The following is a 14,398-nucleotide window of genomic DNA, read 5'->3' as shown; positions in this document are numbered from 1 at the left end:
ATGTATAATGGTGGTTATAATTTTTAAAAAAACGCATTAGAAATGATTATAGGTCTTCATATATAGAGCATATTACCGAAAACTCACTATTTTCGGTAGGGGTACACATAGAGTTTTTAGAAAAATTCAAAAAAATTGAAAATATTTTTGTTAATACATATTTGAATCATGTAATAAAATATGATGAAGTTCAAAGAGGTTTGGAACCTTTGTTGTCTCCGTTTCTCATAAGGAATTTTATAGTGGTTAGTCCATGATTGAGTAAGAGGTATTTACTAAGTTTTGCTAAATTAATGATAAAAAATTATAATTAATGGGGTGTCCATGATTATCCCATGAAAATGAATTTATATCATAGATTAATACAAAGGTATAATATGTTATAAAATTTTAAAACGAATTAAAGATTATGAGGCTTCATATATAGAGCATGACCGAAAACCTCACCTATTTTCGTAGGGGGTTACAACATAGATTGAGAAAAATTTCAAAAAATTGAAAATACTGTTTTGAAACGATATTTGAATCATGTGAATAAAAATATGATGAAGTTCAAAGAGGTTTGGAACCTTTGTTGTCTCAGTTTCTCTAAGGAATTTTATAGTGGTTAGTCCAATGATTGGGAGTATTTACAGTTTTGCTAAATTAATTGATAAAAATTATAAAGATGTCCATGTACCATGAAAAGGAGTTTATCATATATTAATACAAATGTATAATGTGGTTATAAATTATAAAACGAATTAAAGATTAGGCTTCATATATAGAGCATTACCGAAAACTCACTATTTTCGTAGGGGGTTACACATAGATTTTGAAAAATTTCAAAAATATGACATATTGTTTTAATGCATAATTGCATCCTGCACTAACATATGATGAGGTTCAAAGAGGTTTGGAGCCTCTGTTGTCTCCGTTTTTCAAGAAAGTAATTTTTTCATCGATTTAGGGATTATTAGAAATTTTACTATATTAATTGATAAACAAATATAACGATTCCCTATACCATGAAAAAAGCTTAAAATACATTAATACCAATGTAGAATGTGGTTAGAAATTTTTAAACAAAATAAAGATTATAGGCTTTAGTATATAAAGTATTAACCAAAAACTCAATATTTTCGAAGGGGTTAACACATGGATTTTGAGAAATTTTAAAAAAATATGACAATATTGTTTTAATCCATATTGCATCCTTCACTAACATATGATGATGTTCAAACAGGCTTGGAGCCTTTGTTGTCTCCGTTTTTCAAGAAAGTAGTTTATTTCATCGATTTATGGAGTATTATGAAGTTTTACTAAATTAATTGATAAACAAATTATAACGTTTCCCATATACCATGAAAAAAGCTTAAAATACATTAATACCAATGTAGAATGTAGTTAGAAATTTTAAAAACAACACTAAGATTATAGCTTCAGTATATAAAGTATTACCAAAAACTCAATATTTTCGAAGGGGTTAACACATCGATTTTGAAAATTTCAAAAAATATGACAATATTGTTTTAAATGCATAGTTGCATCATGCACTAATATATGATGATGTTCAAAGAGGTTTGGAGCTTTATTGTCTATGTTTTTCTAGAAAATAGTTATTATAGTTTTTTCATCGATTTAGGAAGTATAGATGAAGTTTTACTAAATTAATAGATAAAAAATTATAACGATTCCATATACCATGAAAAGAGCGTAAAATAAATTATACAGATGTAGAATGTGGTTAGAAATTTAAAACAACACTAAATATTATAGGCTTCAGTATATAAAGAATTTACCAAAAAGTCAATATTTTTGAAGGGACACATGGATTTGAGAAAATTTCAAAAAATTTGACAATATTGTTTTAATGCATAGTTGATCCTTCACTAACATATGATGTTCAAAGAGGCTTGGAGCCTTTGTTGTCTCCATTTTTCAAGAAAATAGTTATTTCATCGAATTAAGAGTATTATGAGTTTTACTAAATTAATTGATAAACAAATTATAACGATTCCCATATACCATGAAAAAAGCTTAAAATACATTAATACCAAGTAGAATGTGGTTTAGAAATTTTAAAACAACACTAAAGATTATAGGCTTCAGTATATAAAGTATTTACCAAAAACTCAATATTTCGAAAGGGGTTAACACATAGATTTGAGAAATTTTCAAAAAATCTGACAGTATTGTTTTAATGCATAGTTTCATCCTTCACTAACATATGAAGATGTTCAAAGAGGTTTGGAGCCTTTGTTGTCTCCGTTTTTCAAGAAAGTTATTTCATCGATTTATGGAGTATTATGAAGTTTTACAAAATTAATTGATAAACAAATTATAACGATTCCCATATACCATGAAAAAAGATTAAAATACATTAATACCAATGTAGAATGTGGTTAGAAATTTTAAAACAACCTAAAGATTATAGGCGTCAGAATATAAAGTATTTACTAAAAACTCAATATTTTCGAAGGGGTTAACACATGGATTTTGAGAAAATTTCAAAAATATGACAATATTTTTTAATGCATAGGATTATCTTTCACTAACATATGATGATGTTCAAAGATTTTGAGCCTTGTTGTCTCCGTTTTTCAAAAAGTTATTTATTCATCGATTTTGGGAGTATTATGAAGTTTTACGAAATTAATTGAAAAACAAATTATAACGATTCCGATATACCATGAAAAAAGCTTAAAATACATTAATACCAATGTAGAATGTGGTTAGAAATTTTAAAACAAACACTAAAGATTATAGGCTTCAGTATAAAAGTATTTACCAAAAAGTCAATATTTTCGAAGGGGTTAACACATCGATTTTGAGAAATTTAAAAAATATGACAATATTGTTTTAATGCATAGTTCATCCTGCACTAACATATGTTTGGTTCAAAGAGGTTTGTAGCTTTTATTGTCTCTGTTTTTCAAGAAAATAGTTATTTATAGTAGTTATTCATCGATTTCGGAAGTATTATGAAGTTTTACTAAATAAATAGATAAAAAATTATAACGATTTCCATAGACCATGAAAAAGAGCGTAAAATACATTAATAAAGATGTAGAATGTGGTTAGAAATTTTAAAACAACATTAAAGATTATAGGTTTCAGTATATAAAGTATTTACCAAAAACTCAGTATTTACACATGGATTTTGAGAAAAGTTCAAAAAATATGATAATATTTTTTTAATGCATAATTGCATCCTGCACTAACATATGATGATGTTCAAAGAGGTTTGGAGCCTTTGTGCCTCTGTTTTTCAAGAAAATAGTTATTTCATCGATTTAGAGAGTATGAAGTTTTACTAATTAATTGATAAACAAATTATAACAATTCCATATACCATGAAAAAGCTTAAAATACATTAATACCAATGTAGAATGTGGTTAGAAATTTTAAACCACACTAAAGATTATAGGCTTCAGTATATAAAATATTTACCAAAACTCAATATTTTCGAAGGGGTTAACACATGGATTTTGAGAAATTTTTAAAAATATGGCAATATTGTGTTTAATGCATAGTTGCATCCTTCACTAACATGATGATGTTCAAACAGGTTTGGAGCCTTTGTTGTCTCCGTTTTTCAAGAAAGTAGTTATTTCATCGATTCATCGGTTTAGGGAGTATTATGAAGTTTTACTAAATTAATTGATAAACAAATTATAACGATTCCCATATACCATGAAAAAAGCTTAAAATACATTAATACCAATGTAGAATGTAGTTAGAAATTTTAAAACAACACTAAAGATTATAGGCTTCAGTATATAAAGTATTTACCAAAAACTCAATATTTTCGAAGGGGTTAACACATCGATTTGAGAAAATTTGAAAAAAATGACCATATTGTTTAATGCATAGTTGCATCATGCACTAACATATGATGAAATTCAAAGAGGTTTGGAGCTTTTATTGTCTCTGTTTATCTAGAAAATAGTTTTTTATTTATAGTAGTTATTTCATCGATTTAGGAAGTATTAGGAAGTTTACTAAATTAATAGATAAAAATTATAACAATTTCCATATACCATGAAAAATAGCGTAAAATAAATTAATACAGATGTAGAATGTGGTTAGAAATTTTAAAAAACACTAAATATTATAGGCTTCAGTATATAAAAAATTTACCAAAAAGTCAATATTTTTGAAGGAGTTAACACATGGATTTTGAGAAAATTTCAAAAAATTTGACAATATTGTTTTAATGCATAGTTTCATCCTTCACTAACATATGATGATGTTCAAAGAGGTTTGGAGCCTTTGTTGTCTCCGTTTTTCAAGAAAATAGTTATTTCATCATCGATTTGGAGTAATTGAAGTTTTACTAAATTAATTGATAAACAAATTTTAACGATTCCCATATACCATGAAAAAAGCTTAAAATACATTAATACCAATTTAGAATGTGGTTAGAAATTTTAAAACAACACTAAAGATTATAGGCTTCGGTATATAAAGTATTTACTAAAAACTCAATATTTTCGAAGGGGTTACACATGGATTTTGAGAAAATTTCAAAAAATATGACAATATTGTTTTAATGCATAGTTGCATCCTTCACTAACATATGATGATGTTCAAAGAGGTTTGGAGCATTTGTTGTCTCCGTTTTTCAGAAAGTAGTTATTTCATCGATTTGGGAGTATTATGAAGTTTTTTACTAAATTAATTGATAAACAAATTATAACGATTCCCATATACCATGAAAAAAGCTTAAAATACATTAATACCAATGTAAATGTAGTTAGAAATTTTTAAACAACACTAAAGATTACAGGCTTCAGTATATAAATATTTACCAAAACTCAATATTTTCGAAGGGGGTTAACACATCGATTTTGAGAAAATTTTAAAAAATATGACAATATTGTTTTAATGCATAGTTGCATCCTGCACTAACATATGATTTTGTTCAAGAGGTTTGGAGCCTTTATTGTCTATGTTTTTCAAGAAAATAGTTATTTTATAGGTATTTCATCGATTTAGGAAGTATTATGAGTTTTACTAAATTAATAGATAAAAAATTATAACGATTTCCATATACCATAAAATAGCGTAATATAATTAATACAGATGTACAATGTGGTTAGAAATTTTAAAACAACACTAAATATTATAGGCTTCAGTATATAAAGAATTTACCAAAAAGTCAATATTTTCGAAGGGGTTAACACATGGATTTTGAGAAAATTTCAAAAATTTGACAATATTGTTTTAATGCATAGTTGCATCCTTCACTAACATATGATGATGTTCAAAGAGGTTTGGAGCCTTTGTTTGTCTCCGTTTTTCAAGAAAGTAGTTATTTCATCGATATAGGGAGTATTAATGAAGTTTTACTAATTAATTGATAAACAAATTATAACGATTCCCATATACTATGAAAAAAGCTTAAAATACATTAATACCAATGTAGAATGTGGTTAGAAATTTTTAAACAACACTAAAGATTATAGGCTTCAGTATATAAAGTATTTACCAAAAACTCAATATTTTCGAAGGGGTTAACACATGGATTTTGAGAAAATTTTAAAAAATATGACAATATTGTTTTAATGCATAGTTTGTATCCTGCAATAACATATGATGATGTTCAAAGAGTTTGGAGCCTCTGTTGTATCCGTTTTTCAAGAAAGTAGTTATTTTATTGATTTAAGGAGTATTATGAAATTTTACTAAATTAATTGATAAACAAATTAAACGATTCCCATATACCATGAAAAAAACTTAAAATACATTAATACCAATGTAGAATGTGGTTAGAAATTTTAAAACAACACTAAAGATTATAGGCTTCAGTATATAAAGTATTAACCAAAAACTCAATATTTTCGAAGGGGTGTTAACACATGGATTTTGAGAAAAATTCAAAAATATGACAATATTGTTTTAATGGATAGTTGCATCCTGCACTAACATATGATGATGTTCAAAGAGGTTTGTAGCCTCTGTTGTATCCGTTTTTCAAGAAAGTAGTTATTTCATCGATTTAGGGAGTATTATGAAATTTTACTAAATTAATAGATAAACAATTATAATGATTTTCATATACCATGAAAAGCGTAAACACATTAATACAGATGTATAATGTGGTTAGAAATTTTAAAACAACACTAAAGATTATAGGCTTCAGTATATAAAGTATTTACCAAAAACTCAATATTTTCGAAGGGGTTAACACATGGATTTTGAGAAAATTTCAAAAAATATGACAATAAAACCATTTGCCAACATGTAGTGAGCTTTCTAGTCCAAAAAAAAAACATGTAGTGAGCTTTGAATTAAGATTGCACGAGTTCATGATTCGTTTAGGCATAAATGGAAAATTAGTTTGTAATACAAGGAACAACAACAACAAACAAAAGGAAGCCTTTACAAGGATCAACAACAACTATAAATCTACTTAGTTAGATGTGTGATATTTATACCATACGAAACTGTTAAAAAAAATCAGTCTAGTATTTTTATTTGCATTTTACACTATACTGAAAAAGATGTTTTATATTTTTTCATTAGTCTGCATAATTAATAAAAATCACATGTTTAGATTCATCAAAGCTTCTAATACATAGTTTAATCAAATCACTTGAAGTCTAGACTGAAGGTATTTTCATCTATTTTATAATGTAATTAATGTATTTTATTTAGATTTGCTCCCAAAAATATTTAATATGGTTGTAAACAGCTACTAGATGTTTAAACATTATAATGAATCTATCTCAAATAAGAATGTCTGCTGAGAAGTAGGCTACTAAAAAGCAAATTAATTTGTAAATTATTAATCACATTTTGATGACAACTTAACCATCTCCTACTCATCACAATCATACTTCTGGCAACTCTAGCATACAATAATATACACCATAATCTCCTTACTTAAACTCCATAACGCCTTGCAAAATTTCTGAATCTTCATAACAATGGCTGGAGGAACAGCTCTAAATTCAACCTCTGTAGGATCTAAGTCAGTTCCAATGAGAAACCATGAAGCAACAGAGAGAGGCAATAACAAAAACAACAACAACAACAAGAACTTGAAAGCATTACCCAAACCGGTTCAACCGCTTCATCAATGAAAGGAGAGATGGCTAAGAGGCCAAGAGGTAGACCAGCTGGCTCCAAGAACAAACCAAAACCACCGATCATTGTGACTCAAGACAGTCCAAACTCCCTCAGAGCTCATGCCCTTGAGATCAGCTCAGGTAATGACATCTGTGAGACTCTATCAGACTTTGCTAGAAGGAAACAGAGAGGAATCTGCATACTAAGTGCCAATGGTTGTGTGACCAATGTGACATTAAGGCAGCCAGCTTCATCAGGAGCTATTGTTAGATTACATGGACGTTTTGAAATCCTCTCATTGCTTGACTCAATCTTGCCTCCACCGTCACCGGTTGGTATAACCGGTTTGACCATTTACTTAGCCGGGCCCCAAGGACAGGTTGGTGGTGGTGGAGTGGTTGGTGGGCTAATAGCATCTGGTCCTGTTGTTCTCATGGTTGCATCTTTCATGAATGCTGTGTTTGATAGTCTTCCTCTGGATGATGATGAAGCTGCCTCTATGCAGAACCAGCAGTACTATCATAACGGAAGATCTCATCCTTTAGATGACATTCAAAGATTGCCTCCTCAAAACCTTCTCACTAATGGACACTCTGATTCTGATATTTACTGGGGTCCTGCACAGCGTGCTATGTCCAAACCTTAATAGTAGTAGAACAAGATGACTACTATTATTTTTACATGTAAATTGTGAAGAGTCGTACAAACTGGTGATTTCTTATGTTTATGATTGTCTACTTCCATGAACAAGTGCAAAAGCTCCATGTTAGTTTTACAGCTTGTCCAAATGATTGCCATTGACATCAATATTCATGAATCAAGTTATTCAAGATGACAAACAACAGTGGTTTATTGAAATACATAAACTTGAATATCGTCCCTCATCTAAACTTCATGGTTCATCATATGGAAGAACCATGTTCTGATATTTAGTGCTGCCAAAATCATGTCAATCATTGGTAAAACAAAACAAAAAAAAAATCAATGTGGAAGTCATATGTACTGAAATAGCTGGTATTGTTATTGGGAGAGCTGATCATCATAATTAGGTAACTAAATTTAATAGACCATTTCCTATATATTATTACAAAGTGATTTTACTCTTGTTATTTTTACAATCAATTTCACTAAAAAAATGTGACATGTCACACTAAAAAAATGACGTGACATATGGCTTAATGTGACACTAAGTTAAGATCTGCGCCTTATGAGGGATAAATATTATATATATAAATTATTTACGTATTATATTTTTTTAACATATTATGAAATAATAAATATATATTTAATAATTAAAAAATCAGTAACTATTACTTACATAATTAAAAGTCATTAATAATGTATTTATGGTTAGTTTAATAAAAGGTTTATTATATATTTAGATGGACAACCTATTTTTTTTTAAGTATTCTAAGAATCATTCTATTGATGACACGTGGCTATAAAAAATGTTGTAATGCTTCTCAATTAATATATAAGGGATCGACAAAAACATTTAATTAGATATTATTTACAAAGTGATTTTACACATGTCATATGTACAATCAATTTCACTAAAAAATGTGACATTGACAAGAACATTTAATGTTGATTTATATTTTTATTAAAGTTTTTAGAATATAGTAATAAACCATTCATCATTATTATCATTATTAAAGTAGATCTATTCAAATATAATATTAAATAATATAATAATATAAATATAAGAATATTTTTAAAATTTCAAAATATTATTTAATTATATTTTATTATAATATATTTATTACTAAAATATTTTCAAAATTTTAAACATTTTTCTAAAATTTATAAATTTTAATCATAATACCATTTGTTTCTTTTTTGGTTAACATACCATTTGTTTCCTTTTGATATCTAAAACTACTGTTTAGAATTATTATTTTTTCTTAACTATAAAAGTTTATTAACAAAATTCAACTTTTAATTTAAAATTTTAATGATGCACATTGTGCAGGAAAACACTTAGTAATAAGATATATAGTCTAGACAAACAAAAGAATATTTAATTGTTACCAAAATAATTCTTAGACCATTAAAACGTTGACCCAACAATGGTTTGGCACTACCGACAACTAATTATATGTATACATAGTCATGATCTAATTTTTTCTAACTGTTAAATTGTAGTAACTGTAATATTAGTCAAAGATAAAAAAAAAAGGCTAATTTGTAGTTGAAATATATTTTCTATTTTGTTAAAAATGAAAATCTCTCTTGGATTCTTGACTTTTTCTTTTGACATGTGTAGAATTCTAAGATTTCTTTCTGAGCTTTTTCGATGATGAACATATCTCTTAATAAACAAAATCTGTAGAAATTGAAGACACTACTTTTGACCAAGACTCATATAAATAAAGCATTTCGACTTCTTCTTTTTTCACAACAAAATTGACAGAGAAAATAATGAATATCAGACAAACTTTTGTGATGTTGTTTCTTGTAGTAGTATTAGTAACGTCGTCGTTGTCCAACTCCAACGTTTTCGCATCACGGGGTATGTTGTAAATTGTTCATTGTTCATCTCTCTTTTGATCATTTTTAAAAGTAACTTTCTGAATGTTTCGTTTTTAAAAATTTTACAACATAATTAACATTAAGAAATAAATCATGAATACCACAAAAACTTGTCTGATATTTTTTTTGTAGTGATGTCGGCAAATCCATTCTCCAATTCCACCGTACTGGCTTCACCGGGTATGTTTTTTAGTTATATAATATATCTGGTCATTCTAAAGATAAGTGATTATTTACATATAATATTTAGAGAACAAAAATTGTAAAACCGATTAATTAGATGCATATGGGTACGTTTAAGTCTATTTCCTTTAAAATTACAAGAGTATGCTCTTCGTACATCACATCCGTTCTCAACTAAACATTTGGCAAAAGCCCTTTCTCAGAAAAAAATAACATTTGGTTTCCCATTTCCCACAAATTTATTTTTTGAATACATTTATTTCATATTTGATTTCCCTTAACATAAGTTGAATATGTGTTGCAGGCGTCGAGGCAACGCCATCTCAGATTCACATTTGCTATAAACCTTGTACAAAAACTTACGGTGTTTATCCATGCTACGATGACTGCCTAAGCAAAAATTTTGATGATGGAAATTGTGAATATAATGGACTTTGTTGCTGCACATAATGATAAAAAGTCGTCATCCCAAATGCTTGGCAATCCTTGGTTATGAGTAAACTGGCAAATTTGAGCGTTTGAGTTATGCTTTGTTATATTAAAAGGTTATGCTTTTCTAATAGCAGATTTGTAAACCTTTTAATGAAATAAAACTTATTTTATTATATCATCGCTTACATAACTTTAGTTATTTCTATTGACAATTATATTTTATAACCAAACTAGTACTGTTTTAACTTTGTTCGATGCAAATGCCAAAAAACAACATTTACTGAGGTTAAAGTCAAATAAAATATAGTATTAATAAAATATTTTAATATCCTTTACATATTTTTGAAAAAGTCAATATCATAAAGCCAGTTACAAAAAGATAAGTCAATATCACAAAGGACAACAAGTTAATGCCGCTAGATCATCTAATCTCCATGGTTCATCATATCGAAGATCAATATTTCTGGAGCTAGAGAGAGGAACCATAAGTTTAGTCAAAGAACTGAAACTAATCATCCTATGTCGTTTGTACATGCAACATGACTAAGAATCAATTTTAATGAACTTCAGCAGAATCCTCTAATTTAATACAAAAATAATACAAAGTTTTTAGCCTTGATCCCAAGTGATAACAGAACATGTTTATGATTGGTTACACTTTCATGAGCAAATGCAAAAGCCTTATGTTACGCATTGTTCCTTTTTAGCATATTAGATTTATTTCTGAACATCACGATTCATTTAGTTGCAAACAAGAATATCATCAACAAGTTATAAGAACAACGTACGAGGTTCAAGAATCTGTCTCAGTAAAAGTGATATGATTATTTCATAAATTGATCATCTAGAATATCTACGTAAGAGTACAACACCAAGACCAGCAATGACTAGACTTTATCTCTATTTGCTTCAAATCTGCATAGCATCAGCAATGTGGATCCCGCGAGGCTTAAGACTTCGAAAAGATCCTTGTTTCCTATGGCGTAAGCAAACGCTTCATGACTTTCTTGTAAACTGGCAATTTGAAAGCTTAAGTTATCCTTTTCTAATATCAGATTTACATATTTTGTTCAATGAAATAATACTAATTTCATTTTACCATAGTTTTCATGGCTTTAGTTATTTTGCTTGACGATTGTGTTTTTCACAAGCTAAAACTAGTAGAGTGAATTGGTTTAAAACCCTAAAAAATGAAAATACCTATGATGTGATTAGTTTGTGTCTATGGAGAAAGTATAATATTGTGGGATTTAAGGTATTTGTTTAATTAGGGTAAAAGTTTAGTGTATGGAGTGCAATTTCCCAAACTAGTATCAACGTTGTGCGATGCAAATCCCATCTTCAAAGAATCTACTGTAACCAAAAGAAAGAAAGTAAGATAACTGATTAACTGAAACATGAAAATCAAGAAAATGTCAGAAACATGAAAATCAAGAAAATGCCAGAAGAAGAAGAAGCTGAAAATGGGTTTTGGGCTTAGAGACAGAAAAAGAAACAAGAGATTTGATGTATGACCCTTCAGATTTATGAAACTAAACTCCAAGAAACAAAAGAACCATCACTTGTCTTCTTCCACCACTGAGAAACAAATCTGAGGTTCTGCTATAGATAAAAAGAAACATATACACGGATACAGCCAAAGCTATGTAGCAAAGTGATGCTCATGTGAAACCCAAGTGAATAACCATAATCCTACCAAAAAAAAGTGAATAACCATAGTATTTTTTCCAAGAGAAGAAGGAGAGTTCTCGAGCTGGTCGTCGTGATCAGCGTGTAAGTTTCGAGGGTGAAAAGAGGGACGGGGGATTTTGGTGGACAAGGGTTGTGTTCGATATTGAGTTTTTGTGTTCTTTTTTCGAGTACACCGAACATCTATGGAGAAAGGAGAGTGAAGATAGATTTAGCGCATGATTAGTAATCCAGATACTGAGATTGGGATTTTTTTTTAATGAATGTTAAATTTATTATTCATCAAAAAAACTTTTGCTCCTATTCCTTTAGCACTTTCTAAAGCTTCAAAACTTTCTATCACTTCCTATCACCTCATAGGAATGTTTACATTCTCGTACCAAATCAGTATTGAAAGAGACCGTCCAGACCATAGTAAGATAGTAAGATATATATATATATATATGTTTTTTTATGCCAGATAAATTCTATTTTTATGTTTATTTTTGAGCAAAATATTAAACTGAAATTTGTTTATTGTATTCTTATAATTCAAACGTATGTGTACGACACAATAAGGTGAACATGTGTTTCAGGCGTCGAGGCAACGATATCTGATGTGCACACACACATTTGCTTTATACCTTGTTCACCAAGTTTCGGAACTTACGAATGCTTCCATGACTGTCTCTACTAACGTTATCATGATGGAAATTGTGTCAATGGGCGTTGCTGTTGCGCATAATGATTGAAAGCCGTCACATTTCTGGTAAACTGGTATTAAACGCTTGACTTATGCTTTTCTAATATCAGAATTATGTATTATGTTCAATGAAATAAAACATTTTTATTAGATCATCCTTTCCTTAATAAACTAGTATTAACTCCTAGCAAAAAAATTTGTAGTACCTTGCATGCAATTGCCAAATATACCAAGTATCAACGAATATGGGAAAAACATAAGTATTGGAATATGTGAATAACATCACTATATATATATTAATTCATGTCATATGTATTAAGTAAAATTTAATATGGTGGAAACTATATAATCATGTTTAATTGATTTTAACATTAATAAATGGGTCAATACATGCCAATACTTAAAATGTTTTCCATCATATGGTTATTAAAGTTCAGATCAACTAAACCTGATTATGTTGTTTTCACCATATTAATTTTTATTTTGTACATGCGGCATGGTTATTCACATGTTCCAATACTTAAAATGTTTTTCATCATATGGTTATTAAAGTTTAAATCAATTAAACCTGATTATATAGTTTTCACCATATCAATTTTTACTTTGTATATACGGCATGGTTATTCACATTTTCCAATACTTCAAATGTTTTTCCCATATTCTATGATACTTGACGTAGCTTGCAAAAATTTTCCTAAGTATTGGAATATGTTATTAACAATTTTTAATTTAAGAAAAAAGGCAATATCACTAAAGCAGCACTGGATTAAAAAAAAAGGCAACTTCCATATGCGGCGTTGATATCATTTTTCAAAAATACAACTAGACAAGCAGTGGAAGGTATGTATCACACGCAGTCCAATGGATTTGGAGCCGAGAAACATGGACTCCATCAGTTCTGGCCCTTTTAGACAAGTTATTCGATGTGGTTTATTGAGTCTGAGAGCATCTTCAACATAAAACTCTATTTTTTCCTTCAAAATAGAATAAAAGCGAAAATAAAGCAAAATTGCTTCAACCCTACTTCATTTCTCACTCTATAATGAAGTGTTGCTTACTTGTGTCATTGTGTGTTATATACTAATTTTTCAACATCGTAAACAAACTTTTATTATAGTCGATAAAAAGTAAATTTTATGATTCAAGTTAAATCTAAAATCTGTTACAATCAATTTTCCATGTTGACTTTTTATGCAGTGTTTCACTCTCTTTCTTTTAGGTTATTCTATATATTGTGTTTATAAGTTATGATGATATTAAAAATTATGAAAAACTATTTAATACTTGAATTGTTGAATATTTGTTGTTTGATCATAAACACTTATATTAAGGGCCAATTTTTATTTTTTTTTGCTTCTTACAAATCTTAGAACCGGCTTTATAAGTGGGAATTTTGATGTCAATCAATATATAGTTTTTATTTTATGATATGGGTAAAATGAATATGCTTCTAATCAGTCGATAACAATTATACCTCATGTCTAGACGACTGATCCATAGATGAACTAGTCCGTACGGGTACAGTAGATTTGTTTGAACCGTATGTTTTGTCCTTCCACTTAGGTATCATTCCTTCTGGACAATTGGCCTTGCTCACTTGAGTTTCAGATGTCTTCCACTTGCTTTTCTTTTTTACTTGGGCCGATTTTGGGACTTCTGATGGTCTTTTCTGTTATTTTTGTTACAAAAAATTATTAGTTTCTTTTGGGGTTTTTGTTGTTTACAAAAAATACTATTGACCATAAAATTATAAACGTAGAAGGATTTATCAAAAACAAAACCTGTAGTTTGTGGTATTGTAGAAGTTCATGACTAAAGGCTCGT

At 28.7% G+C, this 14,398-nt stretch overlaps 2 protein-coding genes across 2 annotated transcripts; both read left to right on the top strand.

Annotated features, from left to right (window-relative positions):
• The first annotated feature begins 6,914 nt into the window (after positions 1 to 6,914).
• On the top strand, positions 6,915 to 7,702 carry LOC106450333 (AT-hook motif nuclear-localized protein 16). The gene is given in 2 exon segments (XM_013891980.2): positions 6,915 to 7,056; positions 7,059 to 7,702. Coding segments are annotated over 2 exon segments (786 nt in total).
• Positions 7,703 to 9,411: 1,709 nt separating this feature from the next.
• On the top strand, positions 9,412 to 10,376 carry LOC106450332 (defensin-like protein 58). The gene is made up of 3 exons (XM_013891979.3): positions 9,412 to 9,568; positions 9,721 to 9,768; positions 10,076 to 10,376. The coding sequence occupies exons 1-3, from the start codon at positions 9,478 to 9,480 to the stop codon at positions 10,219 to 10,221; spliced, it is 285 nt and encodes a 94-aa protein (XP_013747433.1). The 5' UTR covers positions 9,412 to 9,477; the 3' UTR covers positions 10,222 to 10,376.
• The last annotated feature ends 4,022 nt before the right edge of the window (positions 10,377 to 14,398 follow it).

Source organism: Brassica napus, chromosome A4 (genome assembly GCF_020379485.1).
Source record: "Brassica napus cultivar Da-Ae chromosome A4, Da-Ae, whole genome shotgun sequence".
NCBI classification, from domain to species: domain Eukaryota; kingdom Viridiplantae; phylum Streptophyta; class Magnoliopsida; order Brassicales; family Brassicaceae; genus Brassica; species Brassica napus.
This window is presented reverse-complemented; position numbering and strand designations above follow the sequence as displayed.